Source organism: Cricetulus griseus, chromosome 6, assembly GCF_003668045.3.
Source record: "Cricetulus griseus strain 17A/GY chromosome 6, alternate assembly CriGri-PICRH-1.0, whole genome shotgun sequence".
Lineage (NCBI taxonomy): Eukaryota > Metazoa > Chordata > Mammalia > Rodentia > Cricetidae > Cricetulus > Cricetulus griseus.
In genome coordinates, this window is record NC_048599.1 from 113125129 (window position 1) to 113139457 (window position 14329).

At 34.8% G+C, this 14329-nt stretch overlaps 1 protein-coding gene across 1 annotated transcript in view; it reads right to left on the reverse strand.

The window, feature by feature from the left end:
- The window catches only part of Psmd14 (proteasome 26S subunit, non-ATPase 14), an 89654-nt gene that overhangs the window by 33292 nt on the left and 42033 nt on the right, over positions 1–14329 (reverse strand). The window contains exons 4-6 of the mRNA XM_027420326.2: positions 3306–3377; positions 2905–3024; positions 591–661 (exon numbers count right to left, since the gene is read on the reverse strand). Of these exons, the coding sequence (XP_027276127.1) occupies positions 591–661; positions 2905–3024; positions 3306–3377 (263 nt within the window). The remainder of the gene's footprint in view (positions 1–590; positions 662–2904; positions 3025–3305; positions 3378–14329) is intronic.

Sequence of the window (14329 nt, forward strand, 5' to 3'; positions counted from 1 at the left end):
ACACAGTACATTTTTTAACAATGGACACCAGGATCCACTGTTGTGAAAGGATTAAATATCAATTAAAGCAGCAGTAGAACTAGGAACTCAGTCAAAAACCAATTTGCACTGCTCTGCTCAGCTGCTGAGCCTTTTGCTAACACTAATCTTGGAGTTTTCTCCACAGTAGAAGAATCTGAGCAAGAGAACGACAACTATTGGGAGACTTAGTCTGAGGGGGGAAACACTTGGATTATACTGTCTTTAAAACTCATGTCTACAAACACTTATTCAGAACTGCACTCCGCTGCAATTCTCAAATATGCACATGATGCCACCACGTCTTTCGATTACAAATGAAGAGAAAGTAACTCTAGATGCTAAACAGAGGAACATTATAGTACAAGACTATGACATGACAGCTGAGAATCTTAATACAAGGCAGTTTTCTGAGTGGTAGATTTTCATTCAGGATGTCAAGAGACACCATACAGGCAGATCAACTACAATGATTCCACCCCTTTGGAATGATACTCATAAATACCCCTTAACTGTAAGGTACATTTCCAAAAGCAGTTCTCATTTATAAGAAATGCTAGTGTATAACCTACCTTCCTGTTTGTTTCAGCATATCCAACATTTTGGCTTGGAACACTGGATCAACTGCTTCTACACTGACACCCTAGATTAGGGAAAAAAGAAAAAAAAAAAAAAAAAAAACAAGACTTTGTCTGGGAAACCTTGGGGGAAAGAAACATATTGTAAATGAACAACAACAAAAACCTACCCCCAATTTTGTATCAAAATTTTATAGGTTTTCATACACATATTTGATAGCTACTGAAATCACTGAACTTTAAGACTTATACCAACAAAATTTCTAAAACTTCCAAGTACCAAATACTGCTAGACAATGACTGAGACAACATTCTCAGTCATTAAAAGTTTATAGCTGATGATATATATATATATTACATATATATCATCACAAGTACCAAATAAGTGACAAACTATGGCGAACACACTTAATACCATTGCAGCATCAGAAATATAAGTCTAATGGAGCTAAACAAACAAATTTAACATAAGCACTTCCTCCAATCAAAGCAAACAGCACAATGAATTCCAATAAAGAAGGCATCCTTGGAAAACAAGAATATGTACTCTGATACTGGGCTAAGATCTTTTTGGAGTTTTGTTTTCATTATTTTAAAGAGGAGAAGATGAAGAGAGAATGAAGAGAAGTAGAGGAAGGGTAGGGTCCAGGAGAAGGAAGGGAGCAAAGGAAGAAGAGAGGGGGATGAATATGCAGACACAAGCCTCTACAGAAGAATCTGACTCTTTTACTACACAGTGAATATAATGATCAAAATATCCTACCTCATACTGACACATGAACAGTTACATGAAAGTATGATAATAATGCATCAGAATCATTTATTATCCTGATTATCTACATATTATCCGGTTATCTACCTATAACAGAAGTTCATTTTATATGTTTTATATATTTTGATAGAAAAAGATGGTAGAATAGCAGACCAAGATTTAAATCTAAATATAAATTATAGATAATATAGTGCTTCTATATCCACCTGTACAAAAAGTATAATGGATACCCACAGGAAGACAAAAGAATTCCAAATCAACTTACCCCAGAAAGCAAAACAAATAAACCCCAAAACAACAAAAACCCAAGATGTATTATAGATTTTCCTATTGTTTTATATTATTTTCAAATCTGTTGCGTACTATAGCAACTAGTCTACAGAAAATATTTGTTTCATACGTGTATGTATGCATGGCATTGTTTAATGTGTATAATCTGTTCTTTAGTATGTAAGGACCCTCAAAGAGAGCAAGCAACTACACTTATAAGCCTCGCTAGCCTTAACAAGGACACTGCCACAGCAGAGGGAAACCTCCATCCATGACACACAGAAGTGAGAATGGTAGTCTGTACCATGTTTTGAAGTAGGTAGAATTAATAGACATTTTTTGTGAGACTAAATGGCTTCAAAATGAATACTCAAGACAAGGATAATCTTGAATTCCTTATCTTCTTCCTCCAGTTCTCCAGTGCTGGGATTCAAGCATAAGCCACTGCATTGCCTTTTATTACTGTTTTCTTTCTTTCTTTCTTTCTTTCTTTCTTTCTTTCTTTCTTTCTTTCTTTCTTTCTTTCTTCACATTTTCTTTAAATCCAGCAGGGCACACTGACACACACCTTTAATCTCAGCACTCCAATGGAGAGGCAGGAAGATCTCTATCAGTTCAAGTGTGGCCTTCACTACATAGAGAATTCCAGGCCAGCAGTGAAACCCCCATCTCAAACAAACAAATAAGGCCTAAATGTACTACTTCCTATTTAAAAAACAAAAAACTCCTTCAGCAAATAAAAGGCAAAGCAAAATTACCTCTAAAATGAAAGCATTATTTTAAACAGTATATATTACTTTCAAAAATCTACATTTTACTACTTAACAGGTGAAAGTCATTCACCTCCATGTATATAGCACATTAAAAAAAGCAGAGACTTCAAAACAATGGAAACCTCACAGGAGGATTAATTTACATGCATTCAAATTTTATACAGTTTCAAAAAACTTTGATCAAATATTCAGAGAAATTAATGTAACACCCTACTTTTATAGCAAATAACTTTTAAGTCCAGCTTGTTTGGCTCACTGAAGGAAAGAATAAAGAATTTAGTACTAGTATCATTCAGTTTATGAGTCCATGGTGCAGTTAAAAGACTGAAAAAAAAAAAAAGACTGATTTAATTCAGTGCAAGATAAAATTCATAGTCTTATGATTGCTGCTTCCTACAGCAAAGAAAAAGCATAAAGAGATGAAAGTTATTTTGAGTTAAAAAAGAAAAGAAAAATAAGACAAGAAGCAGCCAACAAAAAAAGTACTACTCACAGTTCCTGACTGTGGCATAGCAAACACATCAATCACTCTGACGGTGTAATCATCAACAAATTCGCCAAGCATTAGACCCATAACTTCCATAGGAACTCCAGCCCGGCCATGTTTTAACATCTGTAAAGATGAAGATATAGACATAAAGCGCATTTATTTGAAATCTTCCCAACACACACACACACACACACACACACACACACACACACACACACACACACACACACACGTATGCTGCCAAATAACCTATTTTGCTTTTGCTTCTGTGGAAATGAAAGACTAATTTATAGTTGTACCCTAAATAATACTTACACCTGACGGAATTAAGGTGATAAATATGCTGAAGTAAAAGAGTGAGTGCAAAGGAGGCTCTAAGGCAAGTAACTTTATTCCTTACTTACCTTTAGCAATGCCAAGGAAGAGATATAGACTTGCTCTGCTGTGTCCACGGCAGGAGCATCTGTAGGTGGACCCTAGAAACAAGTTCATCAATTACTATAACACACAGAATATAGGAGTTAGAATTAAAGTTACATCTGAAATCAACTTGATTATTTTAAAAACATTCTAGGAAAAAATCAATCTTTTTATCCAATTACAACACAAATAATAAATTATTATAATTGCAAATGTCTTCATAAAGAATAAAGACAACAGTCAAAACTCAGTTCCCTGACAACTTTCCAATGGGCTTAAAGTTTACTCCCAAAATATTCATCTACCTTGGCTACAAAATAATTGTTGTAAATTACTGTAACATTTGTTACCACTATGTTACAACATAATATAATCTGAATTCCAAAACCTATTGGGCTAGCTTGATAAATGGAAGGATCAACAAAAACAGCAAATCCTCTGAGCTCCTTCAGTTATAGCTACAGACAGCATGCAGACTAGGATAAAGATCCCTTTGCAGACTCAGACAGTGAAAGCTTAGGCAGTAGAAGACTTCTAATCCCTAGGTGAAAGAGCTGTGAATGAACAACATACTCTGCACTTGCCTAATGAAATTGTTCCCTTCCCCTCAAACAACAAATTTAAAACAACCACCTCAGGTGAGAACAAACTATATAAGATCAGGTAGGTGGCATAAAATACTTCCAATAACTGACCACTGCCTTTCATACTATAACTTAGTTGGCTAATGAACCAACTAAGTTTCTCCCAAAAGATCCTACTTTTTCACAAAAAGAAACAAATCTCTATTGGTTGTCATAATGGGCCTCACAGAGCAACCTGTAGTCTTTATCCTCAAGGTACCTTCACCCCAGCAGCCAGTAAATACAACTCCATGACAAGCAATACATAAAATTTAAAAAAAAAAAAAAAAGTTTGTCTGTCTTTCTCTAATACTGGGATGTGTAGAACAGTTTCTAACTGCTGTGACCCTTTTTACTTTTCTATACATGTCAAATATGCTAACCACTCATTCTCTCTTGTTTTTATGCTTTTACTTGTTGAAATTAAATAACTGCTTTACTCACACTCCCTAACAGTTTACATGTACACTAAATTCTGTAACATTTGAGGGCATTTACTGGAAGCATTAAACATAGATGGTTGCCAAATGCAAACTTCTCAATTATCGCCAGTGGATACAGCTTTGCTGTTTCTTTCAAAATGAAAACTAATTGGTAAACAAAAGTACTTTTTGTTGAAGTTATAAAAGTTTTAATAATCTAATTTCATTCACTTAGCTAAGAAACTTAAGAAAGAGTAAGAAATGGGGGTGGAGAGATGGCTCAGTGGTTAAGAACACTGGCTGATCTTTCAGAGGACCCAGGCTTGAATTCCAGCACCCATGATGGCTCATAACTATTTGTTATGTCACATCCCCTCTGGCCTCCACAGGCCCTGTACATATGTAATACACACTCATATGTGTAGGTAAAACATCTCTCTATAAAAAACATAAACAAATAAATATTTAATAAAAATTTTAAAGATAGAAAAAGTTGAAGGCTGCATCAAATCAGATGTGATGATACATTTGTGGAAGTTATACTTTAGCCTTAAGATGATGAGAACCATATTCAAGTTATTTCTTGGAAACAGAACAACTTTAAGAACTGTGTGTGTTCTCTATAGATATTAAAATAGCTTTTTTCAAATTGCCAGAAAATAATTATTTTTTAAAAAAGAAAAAGAGACCACATTTTTACCAATATATATCACCAATAGAATCCAGAAACTATTTCAGTCATCAATGAAAGAAAACTGCCTTTGTTGTGTGTTATATATAAAATCATTACTTAGCAAAGTATCTGGCACATAGCAAGAACTCAGTAGTACTTGCTGAAAAATAAATGAATCAAAAAAGATGGTACAGAAAGCTAATAGAACTGAAAAGGAGAATTTCCACTAGTTATTCGAGGAGGCAAGCGCATGCAAATGGAGAGAGAGCTTAGTTTCTCTTACAATCTATGCTTAGGGTTCACAATCACACTAACGAAAACCCCGTGTTAGGAAAAACCTCGCCCCACTTTGGTATGAGTGTTGTCTGTAGGACAACAGTCAATGACATTTACTATTTTGCTCTCTCCTCTCTCCACCCCCAACTGGGTTTCTGCCTGCCTTCCCTTCCCCCCTTCCCTCCCAAATCTTGCTAATTGATCCAGGCTAGTTTCAAAGCCTTCAGCTTCCTGTCCTCTCAGGTGTGTGGGCCACCTATTTTATCTCTTAATCATGTTAGCCAGAGAATAAAATTACTCAACGTGGGGAGGGGGGGTGTACTGGCAAAAAGTAAAGAGTTAGTAGCAGTTAATGCACAGTGAGACAGAAAAAAGGAGAGGGAGGAGAAAATGAGATAAATATGAAGACCAGGAGAGCAGTGGGCATCTCATCTAAGCTACAATGTTTCTTCACAAACACACCTATTCTGAATAAGACTCAATGAGACAATAAAGAAGAGATCTCATTAAAGACCCTGTTAAGAGAAGAATGTAAAAAAAACAGCTGAACAACAAAGACTTAGCCCTCAAGAGGGAAAATATGAAATTATAGACAATCTACAACTAGTGTCTTTTGATAAAATAATTCTGTAGACCAGTATACTCATAATTCAAAAAGTCATCTACAAATTGGAATAACAAACATTATTTATAAGAAAGACAAGATTTAAAAAGAACTGAAGTTACACAAGAAACAGGGACAAAATAACATTATCATAGGTTCCATAGAGTGACATAGAATAAGATATTCCTCTTACAAATGGAGAAGGATAGAGCTCAGTGGTATTCTAGATGTACAGATTTAAAGGATGCTTGACCTTTTTAACTGCTTAAAATTTAAAGCACAATGAACGTACATCTTACCAAGTCAGTGGGGGAAAAGGAAGTAAACATGAGCCTTCCCTAAAGCACTGGAAGAACCCAGGTGCTGAGGGTCATTCCAGCTTTACTGAAGGCTGCCATGGGAAGCTTGTGGGTTAAGGATATCTGGTACACCATGGGGAGACCTGCTTTCTCTGTTTTTAGAAATAGGTTTGTTTAGTGAACTACAAGAGTCAGTAAAAATGTTTCTCCTACAGCTACCCAATTTCAAGTCTTTAAAACACACACACACACACACATATGAAAAACAAAACAAAACTCAAAAACAAGAAAAATTAAAAAATACTAAATGACAAAAGGTAAGATGAAATAAATTGTTTATAAACAAATATAATGTTGAACAATGTCCTGTTAAAAAGGTACACGTGTCTCCAGGTTCATTTAAAGTAGAAATTCATGTATATACTGCTTTAAAGTAATGGTGCAAAGAAAATTAGTCAACAAAAAACTGACTTTAACTGAACGATTTAAGAGCAGACATGTTCAGATTTCAGAACATCTTCAGTCTAAGCCAGTTAAGTACCCAGAATCCAAAAATCCAAAACTGCTACAAATCTCATTTTTGGTTTGTTTGTAATGTTTTACTATTTGTGACTTCAAAACATTTTGAATGTTGGGTCTGGAATGTACACCTTAGGCCCGCACGTTTCTGTAAAAGCCACAGCGGCTACTATCGTTCACTTGGCTTGTGCTTCTTCACTGAAACACAATAATGCTGTATAGTATATCATCTATGTACTTCTAAAACTAAGTAGTTTGTACTTACATCTTGTTTTTCAGACATTGGCCCATTCTTCTTAGTAGGTTTTGGTATCAACATGGAGAATTTATAAAATAATCTGGAAACTTTTACAAGATTTCCATTTACAAAGTTTTCCACTTTTATATCCTATGCACACATTAAAATTACCTAGCATTTAAAATTCAAAGAATTCACTATTAAAACTTTTGGCTCTATAGCAACTTTTAGAGCTGGCTGCTGTAACTTTTTCAATCAGTGTATTGATAAACTCGGGTTATCTCCATTTTGAACCTAACTAGACTTCTATGCTATCTTTGTCATTTCACTTCATTAGCTTTTCAAGTTGCCACCATAGAACCGAACATACTCTATCTTTTCTTTTTATCTTGCTTAATAGTGGGAGTACTTAAAACTAAATTTCTTTTTTATATCATGCTATAGTATTAACCAAGAGGATTGAAGACAAACATTAAAAAAGAAAATCAATGCATGGCAAAAACTTTCCTAATAATGAATGTCTATGTGAGCCGGAATACATTTGACAGGTACAAAACCACCAATAAAAGAATATACAATTAAAAACATAATCTAAGAAACCCTGTCTTGAAAACTAAAATAATCTATAATTTCTGAATATTAAAAAATTAAAAAGGAAAAGTCTGAAAATTAGTTGCCTCATATTAGTTATATACAAAAAAGTCATTACACAAATTTTAAAAGTTACTAAGCCCTCAGTAGAAACACAGGCAAAGAATATAGAAGCTAATTATATAAGAAATACAAAATGATATAAACATGAAAAGTGTCCAACCTCCCTAGCTGACCTTCTTTAATTAAAGAAATACCAATTAACACATTAAGACTTTTCCCCCAACAAGACAAGTTTTACAGTGTCCACTTTTGGAAAGGGTAATAAAGGAAACACTCATCAGCACTGGTGGTGATATGAACTGGTATAATCCATCAAAAGCAGCTGAACAATGTATAGCAATAGCATTAGGGTTGTACAAACTTAGTGACCTATTTTGGCACTCCTAAAAATTATTTGAGTAAATAAACAAAGATGTTTGCAGGAACTAGAATGCTCATAACTGTCTTTAAATAATACAAATAAACCCAAGAACTTAACCTACAATTAAATAACATAGTTGAAAGCCTCTTCCTCTGATGGTTTTAGTTATCTTAAACAGCAATAAGCATAAACTTAAAGCAAGTATCTTAATCTGCTGTTATAGGAACAGGGTTTCTCTATGTAGCTCTACCTGTCTTGGAACTCACTACATAGACCAGGATAGCCTCAAACTCACAGACATCCACCTGCCTCTGCCTCCTGAGTGCAGGGGGCTTAAAAGAGAGTACACCACCGAATCCAGCTATAGGAGATATCTTTAATTTAGAATCTTGAAAGAAGCCTCCCTTAAAGTGGAGGGAGAAAGGAAAGGAGGGAAGGAGGGAGGGAGGGGAGGGAGAGAGGAAGGGAGGGCGGGCGGGCTAGCCCACAGGGGAAAAGGGTAATGCATATGAAACTACTATGACTGTGAAAATCACTCCACAAAATATATGCATATCAAATCATCACATGTATGTATAACTTAAGACAATAAAATTTTGTCAACTATAGTTCAATAAAGCTGAGGTAACAAAAATGAAAGCTACAAGGAGTGTAGCCACCAAATACACTGGCATGAACGCAGACTCTCCAGGGCTTTGATGGAAGGGAAAGTTAACTAGTCATTAATCCACAACAAAGCAAACATGTAGGCTTAAGTGTTTACTAGTGCTTAGTATTTTTAAGCACTCAAAGATGCAGATTTTTAGCCAGTTCTTGACTTTTAAGTAAGAGATTCCATTTTTTTTTTTTTTTTTTTTTTTTTTTTTGAGACAGGGTTTCTCTGTGTAACAGCCCTAGCTGTTCTAGAACTAACTCTGTAGATCAGGCTGGCCTCAAACTCACAGAGATCTGCCTGCTTCTGCCTCTCAAGTGCTGGGATTAAAAGTGTGTGCCACTTAAAGTGGTGAAATTCCACTTTTAAAGAATCATTTACTCTCAAAATCTAGAGCTACACAGGACAGGAGCATGAGAAAAATCATGACACACATGAAATATTAAGAAAACTGAGAATGTTTGGTAAAGAAAACTCTTTAATGCCCCCCACAAAAAAAAAAAAAAACCGACAGAACACAACAGTTAGACTAATACTGAAAGTACTGACTCTGAAGTAGCCTCACATGTATCACTTGGAAACTTGTCAGCAACACACATTCTTACTGAATCAGAAGTTATGGACACAACCCAGAACTCAGAGTTCTAAAGAGGCCGGCCCGCTAGTGACTCTAAGTCCTGATGAAACCTGAGGCCCATTGACTTTAGACTACATCGTGTATAGAACTATAAGCCAATGGGAAAAACCATCCAAGCTAGTATACTGGGGTTCACTATGAGAAAAATCTTGTGCTAGCCTAAAATGCACAGAAAATTAAAATGAATTTCCTGTAACTAGAGTTAGTCAAGTATGACTGTTCAGATTAAACATTTGATGGCTGACTAGATCAAACAATACAATAAGTTCCCTAACTATAATTAGGATAAATGTATACTCAGCAACACACAGTAATGAAAACAAAGTATTTTCTTTCTTAGTCAAGAACACAGATATAAAATTGCCAGCTTCCACACTGTTCCAACTTTTCATGTGCACTCTATTGACCTTATGACAACCATTTACCAGCACATTAAGAATGCAAAGCACATTTAGGTTAAATGTTGAGTTTGGTTTTTTTTTTCTTTTTTTTTTTTTTTTTAAACAATGTCTGCAAGAACCGAAAGCACCAGAATTTAATAAAGAGGTAATCTAAGCAAGGAAAAAAAAAAAAAAAATCCTGAGCTAAGAAAGCCTATCTGTATTTCATACAATTCCACTCAAAATCAACACACACATATCTAGCAGACCCATAAAGTATGGACCATATGAATGTTTTCTAAGGCTAAATGTTAAAACTTAAAGGAGTGCTCCCATCTAAAAACCAGGATCTGCCAAGCATGGTGGCACACACCTGTAATCCCAGAACTCAGGAAGCTGAGGCAGGAGGACTGGGGCGAGTTTGAGGCAAACCTGGCTACAGTGAGGGCACAGCCAGCATGGGATACATAGCAAGACCATGTCTTAAAACAAACAAACATACAAATGAGAATGATTTACAGTTATATAATTATGTAAATCCACTAAATGTACATATCCCTCACAAAGATCAGAAACTGACAGGCTTTTGTTACTGAATCTGCAGTACTCAATTCCAACTGGCCACTTTGAAATTACTTAAATCTGACTGTTTCAAGTTTATTTCAAAAGTGGGGGCAAGGGATCTACATCTGTAAGCTGAAGGATTATAGGAGTCAACTGCCTAAACAATTGTTGGGTATATAATTAACCCACAGGCAATGTAACTAGCCTTTATTCAGATTAACATCTACCCACCAATGATGTAAAACAATGCACTCTACAGCAGCACAAAGCTTACCTCTGTACAATGAGTAAAACAGAAATTGCCACACATGTCTACAAATATTAAATATAGCTAAGATAAATGAAACATGAGTTTTCTATTTTGTCTTGTTTTCTCCTCATTTAGAAGGTTAAAAATCTTATCTAGCATTAAAAAAAAAAAAAAAACTGTGACTTTTACTTGGGCAGCCCTTGTCAAATAAGTAAGTAAGTAAATAAATAAATAAATAAGGGCATTTGCCATTATAGCAGCAGCATAAAAACCACAGCCTCAAAGTGTTATCTACTCAGGCCTTTTAACAAATTTGTTAACACTATTAGTTATATTATTCCGCCTTTCTCTTAGTGTGAACTGGTATCAATTATTTAGCCAATTTTATTATGTTATTAAAATACCTGCTGATTAATCATGAGCCAAAGTGTCAAGAAATGTAAAATAAATAGTATCATTGAATTGAAACATACCCCAAATACCTAAGAATATAAATTTACCTTGGGAAATACACGAAACATTTCAAAATTGTTATTTTGGCATTAAAATATTACACAGACTTATTTTTTATTACAACTGTTTTAGGTGTATACTTGGAATGAATTTTAGAATTATCTTTAAAAGTCTGTTAAAATATGTATTTTTTAAAAAAGAGAAAGATGTTATCAATAAATGAGATATTTTTAGTATGAAACAAAACCTAGATGTACAGTGTGCTAAACAGCTGACAGAAAATACTTTTAAATTTTATAGGCCTGAATTATATTATAAAATTCATAAATTTAGTTTTATAAAACCATCAGTTTTATCAATTAAAACTTCCTTAAAAAACAAAAACATATACAACTAACTACCACTGTATTGTTTATCTCTTACCCAGCAAGGTAAGAAAGAACCTTTTAATACTTTAATTTCTGAGTATTAAACAACTAGTGTGAGAAACAAGCTGCATGTAAACTCTCTCTACAGCCTGAGCTTCAATGACTAGCTGAGGCAACCTGTTCTAGGAGGTGTTAATTGGCAATAGGAGAGCAAGTCAGAAGCGTGCTCCCCACCGTCCTAACCCAGCAAGGCTAGGTCATTAAAGTGGAAATGAATTCTTTCATGTGGACTTAACCCTTTCACTACATGATTTCAGCTGTTTTCTCTCAATTAATTTTTTAAAAACTTGTTACTTTTTAGAGTTAAAATTGTTCCAAAAGAGGGGGGAGGAGTCCCTTGGCTGACAGTTCCAGTGACTGCATTATTCAGAAAAGAACACAGCAAGTTAATTGCAATGTAATGCTGCAACTCTCTCTCATATAAACATATAAACTAATTGTATTTGCTTATTATAACACCAGAACAAAAATCTAGCATACAGTGTTTAGAAATAGCTCAGAACCATTTTAGTCATAAGAAATTTCATTTACATTCAGGCTTGAGAATCCAACAACTATATAATTGATCATACTAACATTGAGATAAATTGCCAGCAATTTTTAAAATTTTCAATGTGCATATAAAATTCTCATATAAAACTGCTTTGAAGCATAGGAGTTAATACACCTTTCTAATTATGTTTCATTATTCTGATAAGGTGCAGTCACAGCATATCCTGATGACTGGTTGCCAAAAAAAGCCAAAATTCCTTTTATGGCATGATCTCAGGTTTCCAGATGGCACATTAATTCTTTAAAAAGAGAGAGAGAGACAAAAAAAAAAGGAGAAAATAAGAATGGAAATGTCAAAATAATGATGCATTGCTTTTTAAATGCCACATTTATAAATACTAATATTACTTATATTTTATTTTAAGAATTAAAAAACTACATGGACAAGAGGCTAAATACTAAAATTGAAGATTAATGTACATACACATGCTGTATCTTGAACCTGGACAATCTTGAAAGCACTGACTTTAATGAAAACATTATCAGACTGAGAAGTAAACATCTGAAAACTTACACCTTATATCTGACACTACATATTTGGGGTAAATTGATAAATAATTACCAATATAATGACAGAGATATAATTTTACTCACTGTTAAAATACCTCTGAACTTCTAAGTAACTAAACTATAACTAAAAATTTTGCTTATTCATTAGAAGTTTAAAATGACAGAAAATGCAATGGAGGATTAAAAACTGGGGAATCCAGAATATTCCTATACAATATTTTTATCCTTTGCACCTCCTGTTAAGCCCTCTAATTATCTGACAAATTCAGTTCCTTTTTGAAAACTTTCCCACCCTAAGCCTACTGAGCTTTTCCAACACAACAAACTAAGTGGCACCATAAAAGCCAATAATTAAAAAACAAAAATGTCAGTGGGGAACAGGCAGTAGGGTGAAAGTATTATGCTAACAGGAGAGACAGGGAGAGGACACCATTACCTAGTCATAAAGAGATCTGATAAAAGTAACTTAAGAACTGGTAGCCCAGGGTCTGGTACACAACTTGGACATTTCTTTCCCTTTAAGACCACCCTTTGACAGTCACTTTGAAACCATTTTCACCTCCTTAAAAATGTGTGTGTGTGTGTGTGTGTGTGTGTGTGTGTGTGTGTGTGTGTAAAATATGTCATGAATATCAGTCACAATAGATGTCTTACCAGAACAGATTCAATGCCCCCACATTCTGTGTGACTTCTACTATCATCCACATGATAGAAAAGGATCAAGCTTGACTTTTTTGAGTTCACATGTTAGAACCCAAAAGATAACTATAAACATTTGAGAGCAGCAAATTATGCTGTCATTTGTAAATCACATAGGGGACCAGGAAAGGCAGAATCTTGAATTCCCTACAAGAGAATACTGAGGCATCAGAACACACACACACACACACACACACACACACACACACACACACACACACACACTTAAACTTTTCTTACATAACATGAGCAAGCCTGCATACACAGAACTCAGAGAACAACTTTCAGTACTCAGTTCTCCCTTTCCACCACAGGCCCTAGGGATCAAATTCACATTGTCAAGCTTATTCACTTTTATTAGCTAAGCCATTTTGCTGGCTCGGCCCCATTTAAAAAATACCATTCAACTAATATTGCTTATTTTAAATGTTTAAATTACAAAATGTAAAAAAAAATTCAGTTATAAATGATCATTTTGTGAAGCATTTAAAACTCATTAGTTCATTCCCTAGTTACTCTAACACTTATATATACAAATATACATGGATATATAGGATACACACTTTTATTTATTCATTCAATAATCACAAGCTTAGGAGGCCTTCTGTCATGTGGCTATGAAAAAGTAGGCAATTCTCTGCCTTTAAAAAGTTTACAAAGTAGAAGGCATCCAAGAAACAATAAAATAAAAACTGCAACACATTAGAACAAGAACAAAAATAAAAGAGAGCACGTAAATCCTAACAGCCAATTTGTTCCCTTGTGCTAAAAACTGAAGAATACGCAGCCCTTTCCCAAGTGGGGAAGGAACAGAAGGGAGCAAAGCAAAAGAAAGCAATACACTAACAGGCACAAACACATGGCAGTGATTGTCCTATGCATTCCAGTTCAGAGATTTCCAAACAACAATATGAGCTGACTAAATTGCAGAAACTTCAATGTCAAACATTATTTAATTTTGCTTCAATCAGAATGGATGTTTTTCTAAAGGACTTTTAAAAAGGGTAGACCCTCTGGGACTGGCAGTATGGCTCAGTCAATAAAGTGAACCTGAATTTGACCCCCAGCACCATGTAGGGTATGGTGGAGAGTGCTTGTAATCCCAGTACCCATGAGGCAGAGATAGAAAATCCCTGGGGCTCATTGGCCAGTCATCTAGCCTAACTGGTGAGTTCCATGCAATAACAACACTATTTCACAGAAGGTGGATGGCA